The sequence below is a fragment of the Aptenodytes forsteri genome, unplaced genomic scaffold, assembly GCF_000699145.1.
Source record: "Aptenodytes forsteri isolate BGI_AS27 unplaced genomic scaffold, ASM69914v1 Scaffold15, whole genome shotgun sequence".
In the NCBI taxonomy this organism is placed as follows: Eukaryota; Metazoa; Chordata; class Aves; order Sphenisciformes; family Spheniscidae; genus Aptenodytes; species Aptenodytes forsteri.
Genome location: NW_008795129.1, coordinates 18,484,711 through 18,507,040, shown reverse-complemented (window position 1 = coordinate 18,507,040; position 22,330 = coordinate 18,484,711). Strand labels below are relative to the sequence as shown.

The 22,330-nt window shown below is 34.8% G+C and overlaps 1 protein-coding gene across 1 annotated transcript in view; it reads right to left on the bottom strand.

Moving 5' to 3' along the window:
* ATRNL1 (attractin like 1) overlaps window positions 1-22,330 on the bottom strand; it is a 557,444-nt gene that overhangs the window by 453,246 nt on the left and 81,868 nt on the right. Inside the window, 2 exon segments of the mRNA XM_009277899.1 lie at window positions 4,414-4,597; window positions 12,715-12,970. Coding sequence (XP_009276174.1) covers window positions 4,414-4,597; window positions 12,715-12,970 — 440 coding nt within the window.

Genomic DNA, 22,330 nt, shown 5'->3' with positions numbered 1-22,330 from the left:
CCCTTTGGCCAGTTTGGGTCAGCTGTCCTGGCTGTGCCCCCTCCCAGCTTCTTGTGCACCTCCAGCCTTCTCAGTCAGTAGAGCATGGGAAGCTGAAAAGTCCTTGGCTAGTGTAAGCGCTACTTAGCAACAACTAAAACATCGGTGTGTTATCAACATTATTCTCATCCTAAATCCAAAACACAGCACTGTACCAGCTACTAGGAAGGAAATTAACTCTATCCCCGATGAAACCAGGACAAATGCCATTAATTTTTTTCTAATTAAAAAAAAAGTTTGTCAAATAACTTATCAGAAAAAATTATATCATGTTTACATTTTTCAGAAGTGATTAATGATATGGTTAATTTTACTCAAAACTGAGTGAAAACCTATTCATATTATTAATTCTGATTCTTATATATCCTTAGCCAAGTTGGTTTTTTGCTCAAGAAATGCAATAAAGAACTCTTTAGAAGGCTAAAAGAATCATTAGACCATCCTAAGTATTGGAAAAGGAGAAACTTTTTTTTTTTTTTTTTAATTAATTGAACACTCAGACCTGGAAAAGAAATGGTAGAAGTCATTCTAGGTACGATGAAACACACTTGCACTGCTTCATAAATATATTCAGGCTGGCAAACTCAAACACAGAATTTCAGTACCAAAAAAAAAAAAAAGTAGTCCACACACATTGAGTCTTCATTCATTTTAGCCTGTGTCTGTGCAGTTTTGCTTTGTGCCAGAGCAATAACATGGGCCCAACAGTAGCCAAGAGCTATCAATACCACAGTTTTAAAGTGGCAGGTGTGGGGCTAGTAGAGAGAACAGAATACAAACTTGATTCAATCACAGCAAATAAATCTTAGCAAGGGAGAGAGTAACCATTTGTAGGTTTTGCCAGCTTGAATTAGTTAAGTAGACCAGCTGTAGAAATGTTTGTGAAGAGCTGATTATATCGCCAGTACAGAATATTATTTACATTCCCCTAATAACCTTTTGTGTCAGTCATCTAACAGTTTTCAAGTTTAGACTCTCACTTTCACTTGTGTTACTGCACGCTGCTCACACCTACAATTAAACTGTTCTGTCATTCGTTTCCTGTAATGAACATACTGACTTGACAATCTTTTCCTCTGATTGAATAATACTGTCTCTCTTGAATCACACTTATAACATTTGTTCAGTATTTTTACATCATCATAGGGTTTGGGGAGAGGGTTTAAAGTATGTCTTATTGTTTTGACATAACGATGTAAATCAATCAATAAACTTGAGATATTTTTTAAGTAATAAGAGATCGTATGTTTAACCATCTGAGAGGAAGGCATTAAACTTAAGTTCTACATTGTCATTTAAATAGAGTCCCCCCTACCCCTAGAAAGTAACATCAAAGGAAATACCAAAGACTAAATGAACGTAAATGAGATTTTTTTTTTAATTGCTTAAAAATGCAATAATTCTTTCAAGCCACCAGCATATCCACCAATGTGCTTCTGGTTTTAACCCTTTTTTTTTTTTGTTCTGTTAAGTGACTTGCATTTTTGTTGTGTATTTCTGATTAATATACTTTGAAAATAGAGCACCACATAAGTGTGTTTTTCTAACCAGGAATTAGCTTGATACAGAACACTTATGGTACCTACCCAGAAAAACGTGATATTTGGTCTCAACTCATCAGTTAGCAACATATAAAATTAGGAATGACAAAGAAATAGAATAAGACATTATTTTTAACAGTTATTTTCAACTAGTAATAGAGGAATAGTGCTGCAATGAGTTGAAAGAATGGTAATATACTAAGAACATGTTGTCCTTATCCATTTGGACTATAGATTTCTTTTTGTCTTTTGCTTCACCAGTTTTCTACAGCTCCTACCTCCTAATTTACATTAATTGCTATACACTAGGCTCTGTCTTGATTATCCTGCCTTGCAGCTGTCTACAAATAGTTGTCTTCATCACTAAAGGCCTAAAGAGCCGTACAGTGTTCTGGGGAAAACTAAGGACTCTCTCCTCTCCACAGTGGATATAATAGCAATCCCCACAGTTTTTCTTTGGGCTACTCACTTATCTACTTGTCACCCAACTGCGTTGCCCCAGCCCTGGTCCCCACATTGTAGGGGGCCCGGGGGGGTGGGGGGCGTGTCCCTAATTTTTGTATATTGTGTACTGAGTTTCATCCATCCTGACAACAGTAACTTTTCTGCAAGATTCAGCAGAAGTAGAAGAGTAATACAGACCAAGTTTGTTAATTTGGGCATGATTTTCACTATTCATTAGCATTACTGATGAGAGCAATCTTCATAACTCTCCAACATGTATCAACCCCATGCAAATTATGTGAGAGTCTCAGCACACTTTACACTGAATTCATTATTTATGCACATATACGTGTATCTGCAAACATTAGTCCATGTTAACTATACCAAAACCAAGTGTTGCATACAGCAGCATGATATTATAATGGTAATAATAGAAATACCCAGGAGCCAGCAGGTGCTTCCACTGTTTCAGGCCATTATCTAAGCCCAGCACCACGTTGCCCCCCAGTTGCCAACTGCAGCAGTATGCAAGTAATGCAAAGCAATGCAGGTATTACAAACACTGGAATTCTCCATCATATATTAGAAATAATGTTCACACTTGGAATTAAAATATCGCCCCCTCCCATTCCAAGAACCATAAAGCTTATGCCTGATTTATATGATGAAATGAAAACCCACATGCCACTGAATAAAACAAGTAATCAGCTTTGTATACCAAGACTTTGAATATCAAGAAGGGGGCTTACAAGAAAGCTGGAGAGGGACTTTTTACAAGGGCATGTCGTGATAGGACAAGGGGTAATGGTTTTAAACTGAAAGAGGGTAGATTTAGATTATCTATAAGGAAGAAATTGTTCACTATGAGGGTGGTGAGGCACTGGAACAGGTTGCCCAGAGAGGCTGTAGATGCCCCATCCCTGGAAGTGTTCAAGGCCAGGTTGGATAGGGCTTTGAGCAACCTGGTCTAGTGGAAGGTGTCCCTGCCCATGGCAAGGGGCTTGGAACTAGATGATCTTTAAGGTCCCTTCCAACCCAAACCATTCTATGATTCTATGACTTAGTGAAACATATGAACCTCAGCCAGATCAGACAGAGAAACAGAGTGAATGCAAGAGAAAAACAGAGACAGTGAGGACAAGCAGATGCGAGTGTGAAAAAAGCCACGTACATGGGCATGAGAAAGCTGTCATGACTCCACCTCTTCCTCATACCCCACCTAGCCAGTGGCATGTTCTGGCTCAGTTGCCTCACCGAGTTCTTTGAATACTGAGTATAAGAAGTCACAGATACAGTAAACAAAGATTTTATTACTACATAAGTGTCATTACTCCATTCTCTCAGCCAGTTTTCAGTCCCATAGTACAATTGACTTCCAGTGTAATACTCATGAAACGAATAAAAGTTAAGTTCTCTACATGCTGCAGAGAATGCCACATTAGTATAGATAGAAGCATTCATTATTAGTTTTTATACGAATAATGAATAAAAATATTCCAATAATTATTATTATACTGTTGAATAGACCTTCAAAGGATACACTATCACTTTGTTCCAAGAATAGAGTATAATAAGAGAGCATTAAAATTCCAGCCATTTAAAAATACATTAAAAGGGAAAAAAAATTCTTGTAAAGGATTGTAATAATGTTGCCAAGTGCCATGAGTTAGTGGCATTCAAAATCAAGAGCCCCAGTGAAATCAAACCCACGTTTCCAACATCTGAGAGCAAGTCTTGTGTGCTTAAAGTTAAGCCATTAGTGCTCAACACAAATATTAAATTGCAAGAATAAAATGTTCTGAGAAATAGTTCTTGACTCAAATCATCTCTAAGGTAAGAAAAAACATTTAAGGTCACTTTCTATACATAACATATAAGTAGCATTCATAAGTTACAATAAACTTGAGGGACATGGAACTGACAAAAATAGAAACACCAAGAATATTAATAACTAATGATCCCTATACAATATCAGGAATTTTCTCTGATTTCTGATAATTTTGTGAAAAATAACCTTCCACAGTTCTAAGATTTCTCTGCTTATTTATACAACAGGCACTTGAATGTGCATCACCAGTATATTCATACCATGTGGAAACAGTACACGTGTACTATTTCTGCATGGTGGTTATGTCTGGACAGGAGAACCTTTTCTTAATTTGTAGAACATGTGCAAAGCTTCCTCCCTGCCATTCCTTTGATGTGTAGCTCCATTAATCCCTTGGCTAAAGTCTAATCCCTCACCACAATTCTTCCATTTTGTTGCAGGGAATGTACTGTTCTGCAACGTGCAAAGGATATGGAGGTGCCTACGTGACTTTACTCTACACTTATGTTTTCTTTTTCAGTAACAAACAACTTAGTTTCCTACATTATAAACCCCACTTACCATGTCCGAGTATTAACTTCATATCTGTAAAGATCATCCACCAAACCATATTTATTGCCAGGTAATGCTTTGTATCCACCATGGACATAAACAGATTTTGTCAGTTCATCATAGACACTAGTATGGCCATATCCACCTTGCACAATTGCTCCTTTTGTTTCTGGTACGAGCCAAGAGTTAGACCCTGCAACAGATGTACAAAAGACACAGGTTTTAGGCTTAACACTAAGCCTAAACTTAGTGTTTAAGTTTAGTGAGCCTTAACAGTCAATACTAGGAGTTTTAAGTATATAAAATCATTTTCACTATAATTCTAAACACAGCAATAACTAGGGACTTGTTTTAAGAAGTAATTTTATAGCAATGTATCAAAATACCTGCAGTTGGATAATGTTATTAGACTATTATCTGTTATTCTTAATTAAATCACAAATACATCATTGTTACAGGTGCCAGGCAGTATCTCATACTCTCCCATGTGTGAGTTCAGCACACACACATAACAAAAAAAAAAAAAAGCCCAAACCTTTTGGAAAATATGAAATTAAGAGTTACAATTAATTCTCTCTCAACCTTAACTTTGTCCAGCCAGAGATGGCTGATGAGAATTCAGTGCTCCAGCTACTTCAGCTGCGTTAGGAACACCTGTACTAAATCAAGGGGAAACTGTCTGGAGAAGCCTGCCAGAAACTGAACTGCTGTGAGTTGTGAGAAGCATGTAATGTAAGGTAGCTCAAAGTACATATGGATACAGATAGACACTTTGCTAGTAAACTGTAAGATTATTGAGTTAAATCAGTTTCCAACTACTGTTTCTTAGTTATTTAACTGCAAATATACCTACTCGGTTGCTGAAAATTCACAAAAGGATAATTTGATAGCAGCTCATTAAACTGGCACTTAAATCCACATTTTACATCACATCATTAATAACTGCAGAGAGACACCAAATAAAACCATTCACAAGAGCCGTTATGACTGAAGAATAAAACACAATTGGAAACTATTTTACCATAGCAATAAAAAAGGCAGAGAGGTTAAGTGACTTCTTGTTGCCTGTGGCCCTGAAATTTCCATTTTTTTCCCCTCCATCTTCCCAGCTGATGACATAAGCCACAAAAAGAGCAAGCCAGGAAGTATTTCCTATAGCCTATTCAAAAGAGCCTATGATGATTAGGCAGCCAGTTCTATGGATGTGATATGGAAGAAATAATTCACTTACAGCCTCTTGAAGATTATGTAAGAAGAACAGAAAGTGTGGACAAGGACTTCCAAAATGGAGCAGTCTCCTAATTCTTAACCTAAATTGGCTGCCATTATAAAAGTTATTTATCCAAGGCTAGCACACACCACCATACACCTTGCTTCATCTGAAAGTTAGTTTAAATTCCATTTCCATTTTTATCTGACATTATGTAGGTAGTTTAAGATTACCTCTTTTTCCTTCGGATTCTTCTGTTCAGTGAAAAGACTCATAATTTCAGTTATTACTGTTCCTATTCTACTTGCATTAAATGGTTTCCAGGCACTGCCTCTATAAGCAAGTTACATTTTTTTCAGTAACGAGTGCTTATAGCAAGTTATAAAGAACAGATTAAACTGGAAGACTTGTGCTGATTTTTTGTGTGTATGAATGCTGATATTTGTGTAATACACTGTTTATATCTGACACAGTATATTTACATTATTTATATGTAGTGTAATGTAACTAGTATTTTATTCCAGTCTCTAGTTGGATATTATCAAGCTATTAAGAACTGCAACTCTGAACACAAACATCAAATCTGTACCAATAATACTGTATTTTACATACATATTACCTTGCTAACAAATAGATGTACTTGACACAATTTATGTAAGAGGGTTGGTGAGGAGTCAACCTACAGATACATCTTTATCACCAACACTGTCCTCATTTTTTCAATTAAATAGTGATCAGTCTAAAGATTGGCATATATGCTTTTCAGGGAAAAATGACTATTTCTCTACATAAATTTACACAATGGTGTTGATCATATGCACAATAGAATATTTTGCATTTATATCTGACTGGTTCATGTAGCATTTAGAACACTGTCACAGTAAAATTGCATATTGCATAGCTTTACATGACTTGTGCAGAAATATGAATAGCTGTTCCTTCTTGCATAATAAAAACCATATGCTATGGATAACTACCTAAACTTGAGAACAGAGGTCCAGCAACATCTTTCTGAAATAAAAGTCAAAAGCAGTATTACAGTTTCTCCTTCTATTTCCCATTCTAAAATTTAGTTGAGCTGTCTGAATTTTGAATACTGAAATGTATATATGCAGTTTTGATCTCTTTCACACTTCTTCAGCATCTTAAATATTGCATCATTCAGACAAAAAAAATACACCTCTGTCTGAATTTAGAGACATTACTATGCATATGATCTGCTTTGTTTGGTTTTTTCTTAAACAATTCATTGATATGGATCCTCACCTAAATTTTTTTAAACAGAAATCCAATTTTTATTGAAGGTATTTACATAGCACTTCTCATACTCAAAGAGATCCCACTCTTTCTATCATTAGATCAGATGAAGTACTCGATTGACCAAATCAGTCATGCGAAACTCTGCATCCTCAACAGCTTAAAAGCCTAATACAGAAAGAGCTCTATGAATCAACAAACTAAAAATAAGGAAATAGGATTGTTTTTATTTCACAGATTTCAATTTGTAAGTCTAATAGACAGTATAAAAATAAGGTCAAATGAATTTTCAAAAAAAAAAAAATCACAAAAAAGAAAATAATTCCAGTAATAGGGGCTTTTACTTTTCATTTGTAATTTGACATTTTTCATCAGCATCTGGGCAATCTTCCAGAGAATTCTACCACATAAAATTTCTCTTGAAATGCTTAGGCAAGTCACTATGATAACTTCAGATAATTAAATCTGTCAGATACTAAACAGCTGGACACAGTTACATGCTGCAATATTCTGGTCACCTTTGTCAAACGGAATCATGCACTTCATGTCCAGCTTTACCATGACGATTTCCAGGAGACTGATCAAGTGAAAGAAAAAAAAGAAAAAAGGCATCTACAAAAACATGTAAACAGAAAAACTAATTACAGCTGAGATAAAAGCTAAACTCATTAATTTAATGTACTGAAGCTGGGGGTATGACTCCATTCCAAAATTCTGACAGACACAGCAAGTGAAATTGCAGGCCCAGTAGCAAGCATTTTAAACAAAGCTGGTTAGATATTACCAAATAATGGCAACCATAGTGCTGACATTAAAGACCAGAGGGAGGAGAGACAAGATCTGGACAATTACAGACCTTAACCTTGCCTCAGTAATACACAAAGGTTTAGAACAAAGGTTTTTTTAAAAAAGGATAAATTAAAAAATGTTGAAATAATGGGAAACTGTTTCAATGGACAATATAAATGTACCAAACTGTTTACATCACATTTACCTGAAAAACAGTTATCTACAGAAGGAAGCATAGGTGTTCTCAGTATCTGGGCTTCAGTAAGGTCCTTACTATAGTGTCACAATGGGGAAATTAGTAAATAAGCCATTATAACAGAATGGGATTTGGGCACTGAACAAGAAGTAGCTTTGAACAATGTTGAGAGGTGCTGGGATTACTAGGGAGACTTCCTAAGGATCAGAATGGGTGCATTTTATGACACTGTCACAAATTGAAGGTGTAATAATTGCATAAATTTAAACACTATCAATTCACAGAAGCAGCAGAAAAACATGCAGAATGAAATGGATGATCTTGGCTACTGGAAAAACTGGATCAAAATTCAACATAACTTAAAGATATTGTGCACTGGGATTAGCAACATGACCTTCTATAAAATGGAAGCTCACCAGTTGATAATGACTGAGAAGAATGAGTAGGAGCACTGCTTCATCAGAGAAAGTCTATGAGCCATTAATGACTTTCTCATGGATGCAGTACAAATGTCACTTTACTACATACCAAGTGAGCTGTTCCCAATAAAGTAGGATTAAGTTTATTTAGCCAGGCACTGGTGAAATCTCACCTAGAATATCCCACAGGCTTTTCTAATCATCCATGTTCAAAAGAGATGAACTCCTTGTGGAAAAGGTACAGAGATGAACCATTAGAATGAGAGCAGAATAGATGAGGTTGCCTTAATCAGTCTTGCAAAATGGAGGATTGGTTTCTATAAATATAATTCAAAAAGACTTCAAGGAAGGGAGATGAGCTGCTTACATTAAACAATGTATCACCCAGAAAACAAGTGAATATAAACTGGCCATTGATAAAGGTAGGCTATGAATTAGAAGATGCCTAGTCACTAAAATTATAACCAATTTTCCAATGACACTGTGAACAAAACCTGCACTGTTTAAGATTAATCCTCATATATTTTTGAAAGAAATTATAAAATACATTTAAAAATATTTTGATGGCCAATGTGATAAATTCCAGCCTTTTGCTCACAGGAGGTTAATCACATCCAAAGATGTAACACCATTCCATCATCAGAGAATGCAAAGCAAGTGAAATAAGAGACAAAACCTTATTCTTCCTTTTTTTCACTTCATTTCTTTGTATGAAACTGGTTAGGATGGCCAAATCAAGAAAAACTGCAAATTTGAGCTTTGATCATTTTATCATTCAAAATAGAATAATTAAAATAGCATTTTGATACAAAGTTGCTTCTAAAAAGATTTGAAAAACCTTTCAAAATAGAATAATTAAAATAGCATTTTGATACAAAGTTGCTTCTAAAAAGACATTTGAAAAACATTTTTGTTTAATATGCAGTAATAAATCAATGAAAAAAATCCAAGGAAAGCTAGATATATTGGCCTGATCTGTCCTTACCACAATACAACCTTTGAACAGATTAGGTAAAAAGAACAGAATGTCCAAGAAGCACCTCAGTGTGCCATCTTCATTTCATTGCAGTGACAAACTTTAAAATTTTTTGAGCAACCATGAAGCTCATGCTAACTTACAAAAAAGAGGAAACACATGTAATATCATAGGGCAATTTCTTTTAACACTATTTCAAAGAAACATTTTTAATCAAAAGCAACCTATAACCTACTTCTAAAGTCATAAAAAAATCAGCCTAAAAAACATGATATGCTGCTAATCCAAACAAATCTCTGTCTTCTAAAAAAAAAATAAAATAAAATCACAGAAGACTTATTCAGAAGTTTCTTTAAGGGGCTTTTATAAGCCTCAGCTAAAACAAAACACCATTATTATATTCACCTTGAGACTCACATTGAGATTCTTAGAAGGTTTATGAGGTATTGCTAACCTAAAGGGAAATAAATTTCCCTGGGGAGTAACCCAGAAAAGCTTTATGGTTCAAGTTAGTAAAATCATTCATATAACCCTATACCAGGATTTATAGGTTCCTCAAAAGTCATAAGTCTAGGTATAGCAAGAAAGAACAACAGGAAGCACTTTTGTTCCTGCAACAACCACCATACCTTTGGAGTAGAAATGAATTCTTGTCCTTTTGCATGGTGAAAATCTGCCTGCAAACCATGTCTGATTTTTCCAGAACGTATTTGACTTTGATAGAAATTACTTTCTTCACTAATCAATGTCAGAGAAATTTTTAGACCATGCACACATTTGATTCATGTGTTTTGTTAATAAGAACTACATACCTATGTGAAAAGCTAGGGAATCCACAAATAATTTAAACTTCTTTAGATGTTTCTTGACCCGGACCCCATGAAAATCAGGGTCACAGTAACTAAAGAAAGCTTTAGCACCAGAATTCCACCTATCAAGTTAATTAAAGTTAATTAACAGGACTGGATCACTAGAGGTTTCAATTCACATGAACCAAAGGGTAAGTTGCCTCTTTCTATGCCTCTTTCTTTCAGTAGGCATCTGGTAAATGCTTGAAAAATAGCCTTCATTAGAACTACAAGCCATGGCTGATAACATTTAGAAAGAATAAAGCAGTACAATTTTAAATGTTAAGGCAATGTATATTTTAAAAGCAAGCAGAGAGAGAGAAAATGGGACTCTAATTTTTCTTTCCATAATGTCACAGAAGCCCTTTTTTCTAACAAATTTTCTTTCCTGTTCAGGTGGGTTCACAGCAATACTTCTACCACGTCCTGTGTCTTTTAAGTTTGGATTCTGAGTCCCCAAAAAACTAGTCATTCTTAGTTCAAACCGCCGTCTGGAATTTTATGGTTAAAAATGATCCTACAGCTGCAAAACTGTAGATAAATATTACAGCTGACACAGAATTCCGGAAAGTTTGCCACAAAATTCATTTAACTTAGGAGGGAGGGGAAGGAGAGAGATGCAATGAGGTAAAATGAAACATGAGAATTACTCACACCAGAAATGGTTCAGTTACAGCATACAGACCATGCTCTGCAAAGCACTGCATGCACCAATGATTTTTCATCACGTGAGTAGACTCACTGAAATCAATGGGTTTTCACAGTAATACCCTATATTGTTACATGTTTACTTTATATTTGATGCAAGTGAAGCATGCTTTCTCTAACAAACTAAATTTCTCACTAGTATGTGATAAAATTATTTCAGAAAGGAGACAAAAAAACTTGAGAATAATTCAGACCCATAATAACTGCCAGAGAAATAAGTGCTTTCTCCTACTCAAAGCTTATTGCCATGGTACGAAAGGTTTGGGGTTTTTTTCTTTCTTTGTTTTCTATATGTTTAGTTATAGTCTGTTTTATTAATCCTCCACAAACATAGCTTTAACATTAAAAAAAAAAAAATTAAAATAGGAACAAGTTGTACATTTCAGCCATAAGGCCAGCAATAAAATCCGCCAGACAGAAAATTTTACACTATAAAATTAATCGTGTACTCCTCATCCTTTTCATTTTCCTCTTCATAATTAAACTAACCACAATAATAGGTGAGAATAATACCAGTACTTCTACTCCAGACTAAATAAACAGCATGTGAAGAAGCAAATAATTCCAAGTTCCATCCAAAATTCCACATTAGAGTGAACAAGCATGCAGAAAACTAGAACAACTTATTTTTATCTTCAAGAAAAAAAATTTCTCTCTTGAAGGTTAAAAAAAAAACTTTCAGAAATTAAGTTTTTTAAAAAGACTAGCCTTTAATACTTAACAAATCTTACAATGTTGTTGTGAAACATCCTTCTAAGAGCAGAGTTTTTAGTAGTTTATACCGTTCAACCAAATTTTTCAGTGTGGATAAAGCACATCATGGTGCTCTTCCTCTTATTCCCATTCTCTTTTATCCTTGTTCAACATTGTTATAAAATTTCAACATTACCATCAGGAAGCATAAGAACTCTCTGTTTTGAAGGGATTTCCCAACCCAATAAATCTGCTTAAACAGTGTTTATATACATATGCATACATGCAAAAAAAGTAAAATGGAACAATTTATTATGCCTTCACATAAAAATATTACTTTGAAATTTTGTATTATGCATTCTGTGATTGCTTAAATAACTGAGAGACGTGGATCAAGTCTATAGAAAACAAGGGATGCAAAAAAGTAAGAGAAGATTATAATTTGAATTAGTGGGCATATAAATATTCCTAAAAATGTATCAGAAGGTGTAGATTTTCATGTTTATTCTATTGAAATAATATCTTAGATGTACTATGTATAAGAAAAAACTATCTTGGTTTATTTAATTCTAGCATTTAAAATCACCCCTAAGAAAAGCTTGCCAGTTCGCAAGGGAAATCCCAGACAGAAATGGCAGGTTATTTACAAAAATTAATGTTAATTTTCTCTTATTTCCTCTAGTAGCAACTTGTATACACTTTAGAGAGAACCCTATATACAATGATGAACTAAGTTATTACATTTAGAACATCAGAATGAAAATATTACAGCAACATTAAAGAACCTTCAAAATAACTAAGTTATTGTAGTAGGCACTTTTCATTGTATTCTCTTTTGCCCTTTCTTTTTTTGCTCTACTTATTTTACTTTATCTACTCTGTGGTAAAAACAGTAAGTCTGTGGTAAAAAAGCAAGTTTCAACACAACAATAACCACTGCATGGAATTTCTGGTTTCAACATTTACCCCCTTAGACTACTATGGCCACGTACATAATAACACATAGTCAAAGACATTATACTCCAAACATATATAACATGCTACTGCTTAACAAGAAATCTGATCTACATAATTTGAAGGAAAAAAGATGAGGTTTTATTTATTTTGCAAAATAAATATTTTTCTTTCTGAAAACAGGAGTGCTCTTGACTTTAAAAAAAAAATCAGGATGTTTTTTATCAGTACATGATGAAAATTATTTGAAAGTGACTTACTGATGTAGTATTCTTGCACAATGCTTGTGTAACCATATATGGCAGAATATCCAAAAATGATAATCATAACCACATCTCTGCTGTCCAGCTCTACTATGTGTGCTGAATGACCTTCCACAGCATATTGTTGGCCATGTACAAGTACTGCAGGAGTTCTGGTACTCCATGTTTGACTGTGTATGTTGAAAATCCACAGCTCATCAGTAACATTGCCATTATTTGTTTCAATTTTGCCTCCATACATGTAGATGTCTTCCTGTAAAAATTAAAAGGGAGAGAAAATAAAGCTAATAATGGATTACAGAAAGATAACATCTGAACTGCATACTTCTGTGCTGCGTAGTATTTCATAACCGAACAATCTGCTTTAAATCTTCACATTTAACTAATGCTACATTAACCAGCTCAATATCAGATACTAATCCCAGAAAATGATATTTAAACTAAACTAACAATGATGATAAGGAGACTATTTCTCTGAAAAATAAACCCAGCCATGAAAATGACACCAAAATGAATCTCAACCGGATTACTTCAAGCAGAAAAACTTTAATTACATGGCTCTTCTAATTCATACTGCAGCATTCTATTAGAAAAAACGAAACAGAAAGGATATTATATTGTTTTCTTAAGGAACAGTTCACAGAACTAAAATGTGATTTTCCACACAGTCTATGGGGATTTCGTTCAGCACGTGCACGAGAGAGCACATTCTCTCTTAACAAAAAAGTAATGTAGGTCCTGAGAAACTTCACAGTCATCAGAACCCAAAGAAAAGGGACAATGTGTGTATAGCATCCTCTTGGGTACATTTGCTAAAATCAAATCCCATAGGGGGGTACTTTGAGTTCTTTTAAAGGGATGCAAAACAGATTTTCTAGTCTGCCTGGAAACAGCATACCTCAAACAGCAATGCCATCTGTTTTGATAAGTAATGAATGATTTACTTAAATATTGACTGAAAGGAAATCCTACTAAATCTCAAACTTCATCTGGAGTAGCAAACCAAGACATACAAAGTCACAGAACAAATTCCAGCTTGTTGGCTTCACAGACTGGCTCAAGGACAGTTTACCCTGAGTAGAAAAAACTGCCTCTGGTTCTGAGAATGATACTTAATCTTTGCTACGACATACCAGAACCACACACACTCTGCATCCCATCTGCATGGTGTTTGTACAGTTGGCAGTTGTCTTCTGCATACTGCAACGTATATATTCTAGGGTTTACCCTAAATTCAATCTTACCTGGTTTAAAAAAAAAAAAAAAAGGAAGCTGCAGGCTTAGCACATTTGGCAAGTTTTGCTTGGCATGGAATACTGAACCTCAGAAGAAGAGACTAGAAGATAAAGAAACTACTTAATATAAGAAGTCTGGATCAACCATGCAGAAATTTCAGACTTATTGTACAAGGAGCTGATGGGATCTAAATCAAAATGTAAACTGCATGCTATTATTATACATGTCAAGAAAGATGAACTCAAACTGGCAGGCATATAAAATATAGATGATCAGTAGAATGACTGTCTTTCAGTCCAGCAAAACAAAGGCTTGAGTGGGTTATAATGCTGTCTATATACCTACAGTTGATGGCAAACAACAGAGTCCAGGACTCCACATGAAAAATTTCCTCATTACTCAGAGAGATTAGTCAGTAAATGACTGACCAAACTGTCTGACCTGTCTTCAAGAGTATACTTGAAACATATGCAAGATTTTCAACTATGTTTTCATTTGAAGCAGGTAAACATTTCTTGATTTGGAATTTAAAGTTGCTCCTATGCAGTGATACTTTGTGTTACTGATTAGCTTGGACTGGTGGTGTTTGAACAAAAGATGTTCACATCCTTCAGTAGGAATTTATAGTAGGATTAGAGATATATATGTCTGAACCCATTTCTTTTCTTATGAGATAAAACAACATTTCAAAGAGCTTGGTGAAGACCCACAAAAGGTGTAAGGAGGCTGTGCACTGATCCAAAGGAATGGCTTGAACAAATACTCTTCTTAAAAGGATTGCATATGGCTCATTCATTACACTGCCACATCGATCTCAAAAGGCCAATCAGCATCGCTAACATAGTGGACTAATTATTTATTTATTTTTAAATGCTGATAACAGACTACAGCAGAAAGAGGGAGCTAATTAGAGAGTTGCAGGTGCTGTATAACAGTATTTGAAAAAAAGATTTCTGACACTGAGGAAAGACACTGCACAAAAAAAGGTGACCTAAAGAGCTGCATGAACTTCGAAACGATTACTCAGACAGCTGACAGTAAAAGTCCTCCTCACAGTTCTGCTTAAATGATTCAAAGTTCAGATAAAAGAACACTTCTGTGAGGAGCAATCTTTATGAATGACACAGCAGATCCTGTACACAAGACTATTCACAGAGAAAAAGACAAGAAGGTCATGACATCTGCTTTATCAACGACAAAAACAGATTTAACTAAGCTTCACTCAGGGCTATTTCTGAGATTAAGAAGCTCCTGGTGCTGCTGAAAAACACTTTAAAAGTTAGTGATGATCAGCTGAACATGGAGAAAGAAAGGCTCGCAGACCAAAGTCAGTAGAAGAAAGACAGAATGAAAAAAAAAAAATTACATGCATAGTTATACAGGACAAAAAACAATGTCCTAGGCATGTAAAGCTGGACATTTATCTGGAAAGCCTAATCAGGAAGATTGTAGGAAGGATACAAGTGCAAATGGTCCTAAGCAGCATGAAGACTGTGAAAGAAAGGAAGGAATCCCCTTACAAACTTATACTACCTTTGTAACTTACTTATAAACTAAGTATAAATCAAGGTATATGCTAAAGGTGAGACTTTCTGACAGACATAATACACATGATATAGAGCTTCAAGAGTGCTAGTACACAAAAACTGCTGACCTTTAAATGAATAAAGCATGCTAGATATTTGTTTATAGTAAGATAGCATACCGCAAGAGTAATGAGATGAAAAACAACAACAAAAAGTATAAAACTGAGAGTCCATGTGAAATTAGTGAGGAAAAAGTGTCAAGAATCTGGCCCAGATGGAAGATGTTAAAAGTTGTACTCCTCAGCCTGGAGGAGCGACAAGACCAAGAGGCAGACTGTCCAAGGAACAGATAACAAAACAACAGGCAGATAAGCACCAAGAAGATACAAGGCCTCCAACACACTCATACTTTAAAGTTTTGATACCACATGTCAAAAGCGACACTTTTAATCAGAGTGGCAGATAGTGAAGGTGAGTATATACTCAATAAATTAACCTTGGTCATTTCAGATATATTACTTCACATTAATAAAATTATCTAAGAAGCTACATAAACCTTTAAAAACCTTGTGTTTTTCAATGAAAATTTCATATAAATATTACCATATGCAAACTGAAGTATATAAAACTACACTGTATATTGAACTTGTAATTTGGAGTTCCTGCTCAGTAGGGAATTCCAGCAAAAATGAGAAATTTCTTGCTGTAAACCAAGCAGGTAGGCAGCTCACTCATTCATGACATTCCCACCTACAGATCACATCAGTTGGTTTCTTGGCAACTGTTCAGGCGCAAGCCAACAAAACAGCTAGTATAGCTCCTGTTAGTTTCAATGGAACCAAAACTTTCCAATAGATATTTCCATTTTCTCCAATCAGCTTTTTTCCCTGATAAAATTATTTCAGCAGAAATTTTTGATGAACCATAATGATATAGAAAGATGACAAAAGGTATATGATCTGTAAATAGTTGACTGTGCATATTGGACAGAGAGGATGAGAGCAGAAGGCAGGAAACATAAGACCAAAGCCAGGATTTGAACAAAACAGTTAAATCACATTTCTCAAGAGAAGAAGAAAATATTCGTTTGATCTAGTATTTCTCTTACAGAATAACGATTGACACACACATTTCCTCTAGCCAAAATGGAAACAAGAGAATAACTCAAATACAGAAGACCTCAAAGTAAACTGTCACAATTTGGAATGCCTGCTGGAGGAATTAAGCAACTTAAGGCAGTAAAATTCCTCTTAATTTCATCACCTTATTGATATCATCAGCATCTTTGAAGAATGTGTTTTTTTAAATAACCAAATAATTCAAATAAAATTAAATGCCTGGTGGGAGAGGGTAAAACAGAGGGAGCGAGACTCTTCTCAGTATTATCCAGTGAACAGACAACAGGTGATGGGCACAAACTGGATTACAAGAAATCCAAGAAAAAACGTTTCTTTTTACAGTGAAGATGGTCAAAAGCTGGAAAGGGTTGCTCAGAGATTCTGTGGAATTGAATATTCTTGGGGATATTCAAAACCCAACTGGAAGAAGTCTGGAGCAACCTGCTGTAGTTGACCCTGCTTTGAGCAGAGAGGCTGGTCAAGATGATATCCAGAGGTCCTTTCCAACCTCAACTATTCTTTCTGACTCTGCAAACAAATTTTTAATACATGCATATCTCTTGAGACCCTCTTCCTTATTCCATTTTCTATTACAAACAATAACAAAAAATAATCCATTGGATGATCATGAACAATATCCAAATTGTAAAAGTAAAAATATTTTTCTTTAAAAAAAAAAACAAAACAAAACACAAAACCAGAAACTTTGAAAAGTCACTTACTTTGTGTGACTAAACAGATGATGCAGAAAAAACAGAGTTCTGGTAAATAAATGGCTTAGCAGTCTGAACTTTATAATTTGAGGGCAAATTATAATTCTTTTAGAAGCTGGAAAGAATAAAATCTTTCAATGTGCATTTATCCTTAGAGTTACAGTAATGAAGAAAGTCAGGATCTACATGAAAGCACTAATTTCTGTAAATTAATAAAGGCTCCAAATCCAAAAATAAATCCTCTTTTAAGTGAGTAATCATAAATTAACATGGCGATTTGTGCATTCGAGGTTTCATAAAAACTGACAAAGTAACCCACAGAATTTCCACATAAAAGGTAAATGAATACTTATTTTTAATAGAGGTAAAAAGATTTAAAAATTGCAAAAATGACCAGTGATCCAGTATGCTTTACTTCAGCTGTCTTGTGTTCCCGATTTCCAAGGCTGTGTACTTGGTAATTCCTGAAAAATCATGCCCCAACAGTATCACCTAGCCTTTGCATAGTCGTTTTAACAAGACTTCAAATCGCTTCACGGAGGAGCATTTTACAGTGAGAAAAAACTGAAACAGAGCAAGGAAGTTACTCAACAAGATCACCAACAGAGCAAGTAATAGCACCCACTTGTGTAATAAGTCCCAGTCGACAACCTATACAGCAGACCAGAGTAACTCTTCTACACACTTCACATTGAATCCTGAACAAACAGACGGCCAAAATCGTTAGTTCCTTTGACCTTGGACAGGCTCTCTTCCCTACACCATATGTCAGTGTTAATATTGATTTTACATTTCATATAAATGCAGTAATTCAAGACTTTTCTAAAACTTGTATTTTTATTCTTTTAGACTTTGCAATTTTTCTTTTTTCCTAAAAGAACAATACTTATCAGCTGCTCTGACTACCTGGGAACGCTACACTGTTATGCAAATCCTGCCTGCATTCCAAAAGAATCTTATCTGTTACCAACCACAAAAAAAGTGTAAAGGAAATGCATAAGGCAGTAATTTATAATCCATTTCTAATGAATTGGAAGTAAATTAATCATGTTAAAATAACCACATAATTTTCATTTTGTATTTTTTAACTGTATCATGGCCGCATGGAAAAGTTTCTCTCTCAGAAACAAGTTTTCTGACTTAATTCTTATATAAGTCCAATCTGTTCCTGAAAATTTGGCCAAAGAAATGCCACTCACAAACCACATGAAGAACAGTCATTCTCCATTTTCTTGAAACAAGACTATCAATCTGTTTTCCTCTCTTAGATTGTACCCATGCATTAGTATATAAATTAACTTTATGTAAACTAACAGGACTCAAAAGTTCATCAGAACTTTTGTTCTCTATGCTTACCTGAAATTTCTGAAAGTTTAAAAAAATCTGTACATCAAGAAGAAATTTCTGGAATTTTTTTTTCAAGCAAAATGTAAGTAAGACTCAAAAAAGTCATCTGGCAATAACTCATCCATCACAAGCCTGTTTTCTGCATTCAATACGTGCCACCTGCTTTAATACGTGCCACCTGCTTTAGGACTGCCTAATACCTCCTCTTCATTTCCTCAGACCATGACCTCCTTTAATATGGTAGCAACATCAAGAACATTCTTTTATGTGTTATATCACAAGAAAAAAAAAAGAATAATCAACATCTCTACTTGATCCCATAATCCTCCCATTAGATCAGGACTGACAGACTGGAAAGCAGTCTTCACTTAACTCTTCCTCCTGCAGCCTGCCTTATTATTCTTAGCTTATTGTGGAACTATATCCTCACTGAACAAGAACCTGCTAAGTTACACGAGGAGCATATTATAACCTAAGCTTCCCAACAGGACCAAATTCAAGTTCAAGACAGTACATACTGCAGCAATCTGTATGTCAGGAGGTTAGCCTAATCAAGAGTGCTGTCACTTTATTTCTTCATTATTTCCACAGTTTTCCATATTGTTTCTGGCTACAGTTAAAGGTATTAATTCATTGAAGGATTCAATTAAGTCAGTTCCTATGTATCTTAAAAGCCAATAACTTTTTTCCTGGACTACAGTAGCATTCAAAATATAGGACAGGAAAATAAGGTAGTGTGCTTCTGGCAAAAAAACAAAATTTGAAATTTACTTGTTTGCGTGAACATTCCTACATTTACAGAAAACTAGGCTGAAGAAAAGCATGCAAATAAAATTATGTGAACAGAGCTTTAAAACTGCTGAAGGTATAAGCTGGGATTTTAGCAGAGATATCAGTCTGATCTTTTGTACATTTAATATTTGGATTAAACATATTGGAAGGAAGGAATAAGTAATGGAGACTGCATAGAAAAGTATTAACTAGGCATCTGCTTTTACATCTGCTCAACATAAAAGCCAATAATGATTAGACTTTGACTTTCAAACCAATTGGAATATAATGTTGAAACAAGGAATGAAAAATATCACATTTTTACATAAAGCAACCAATCTCTTGATGAGCAAAGTCCACTTAATTGAAGAGGAACTCTGAATAGGCTTTTATCTAGACTACATGCAAAAACTGTATGACAGCTCATCTAGCCTACTTCTCATATACTTCTGAGGTCTGCAAATCAGAATTAGAAAGCAAGTTGTGCATAAGATCTAATTTAAAGTCATAAAATAATAAAACTATGCAACTTGGTGGTACAACCTGCTAATAATTATTAATAGAATAGTTAGAAAAGACTTTTACATTCCTAGTGCTGTTCCGAATTATACTACAATAGCCAACAAAAATAGGCATATAAAAGAATAACAACAAACCAATTGGAGAAAGATTTTGTCTCACTCATATTAAAGCAGAAAAAGTTTTTACTTTTTTTTGTTAACGCTAGGTTTTGATTAGGCTAATAAAAAAATACCAGAAGAGATACACAGACTCAACATCAATATCAATTAATTTGGAAAAGGAATCAAAACAATTATTCTTTTTTAATAAAGCACTAAAATTGTAAGTAACATTCATAAAACTCAAATGAGCCAAATTAAATTTGACTACGTATAAAATGGTCCATATACTGGAAAATGATTACTACTATGTTAGCCCGCCTGTTTGCTTCATTCCTATTGCCAATCTCAAGGGAAACAAATCTCAGTGCCCAGTCATCCTTCCACTGTCTTGGGACTACGAGCAACAGTTTAATTACAAGGTCGAATTCTGTGATACAACCACAAGCTCACTACCGAGTAAACTCCGAGCAGTGACCATATACTCACCCCATATGCAACTCCCTTTCTACTTTATTCCAGGGATCCAGTATTTTTTTCAATTTACTAACTCCCTATCTAGTCACCGTTTAGCAAAGCTATATGTACCTACTTTAAAAACCTCACAGGCCATTTCTTCCAGTCTCTTTATAATCCTATTTCTTTTATGAATTATTTCAAAGTATGTTGACATTTTTCAGTATCAAGATGCCAGGAAGTTTATATAATTTTTAAGATACGGGAGAACCAATGGCTAACAGATATAGGTAGCACTTTTCTAATAACCAGTCTGAAGAGACACTGAAGGTAAAACTATCTAACAGTTTAGTTGGACTAAAAGCAAGAAGAACATTTTTATACTCTCTCCTCTATAAATGCATAAAAAGTCTTAGTCACTTGTTATAACTATACATCAGTGGGAGTCTTCTGATCTTTTTTTCTTCAGAATAAAGTAGTACAGTACTTCAATTTTAACTAAAGAAGCTTTCTGAGGGAAATGGGCACAGTAACTTATTTCATTCTCCACAGAGTCAATTATACAGCTTCAATTTACCTTGCACCACAATCAGGCAATACAAGCTCTGCGCTCTCACTCTGGTCTAGCGCTAGGCTTTGAAATCTCAGGAGCTCAAGTCAAAAACTTAATCTAATTTCTTCTCTGTGGATATTTTTTCTCTCAACTATAAAGGAAACGTTACACAATGACTAGTACACAGCTCAAAACACAGCTCAAAGCTGCCATCTCTAGGTATTACGGTCTACTACTCTTCACACTAAATCATTTTTCTGTTTTTTCAAGAGACTGAACAACTGAAAGGAAAAATAACAAAAGTTTATCCTAACAAGTTAACTTCAGAACTTATTTCAAGAGGATGTACTTTTTCAGTTGGAATTTCTTCAGCTTACGTGATCAGCTCCTTTTGGCCCATGTAATTTGTGACATTTGACATAATCACTAGTACAAGCAACGTATTAATTATTTGACATGAGTGGTGCTGTGTTCATTATTAGTGAATTCTAATTACTAATTAACATGTGCCTTTGACAAAAGCAACAGCTTCTTCACTACACGCTTGTAGCTTTCATTAATATTAACAAGAGTTGCATTTCCTCACTGAGATCCAAAAAGATCTCTGAATTAACAGAGGTCTATTGTATTTAATATTTGCTGGTAAAAGTATCTCTAAAATGGTTACCCTTCAGTCTGGAATATCTCAAGAAAATATTAGCACTGTCAAATAAAAAGGTTAAATGAGATTTTAAGCCTTTATTCTGAACTGCTAAATGACACATTACTTGAATGTTTCCCAACTAAAAGGTCCACATTCTACAAGAACTCTAATAACCAAAGATAGTAGTCAGAAAGATCTGACCTTCAAAGAACAGATAATACATTAGTAATGAATCAGGGAACTGATGAGAAGAAAAGCAATTTTTGAGTTGATGTTGGGGCATGCACAAAATCTAGTTCATATTGTTATTGAAAAACACCTCTACAATATTAACCATGCCAGGTACAGATTCAACATCTCTGGAAGAGCAACAGATGCCAGGGGGGAAAAAAAAAAACAAAAAAAACCACAAAACAAAACAAAAAAATCCATCCAAACTCCCACAAAGCTCCTTTTGCTTAACTTTAAAAGGAGCACTATATAAAAGGAAGACCGATCATAAAAGGAAACTAAAAGGTACAACTAAAAGGATAAAATCTGTAATGATAATATGAAGACGTGTCGTGGTTTAACCTCAGTTGGTAACTGAGCACCACACAGCCGCTCGCTCCCTCCTCCCCTCCACCCCCC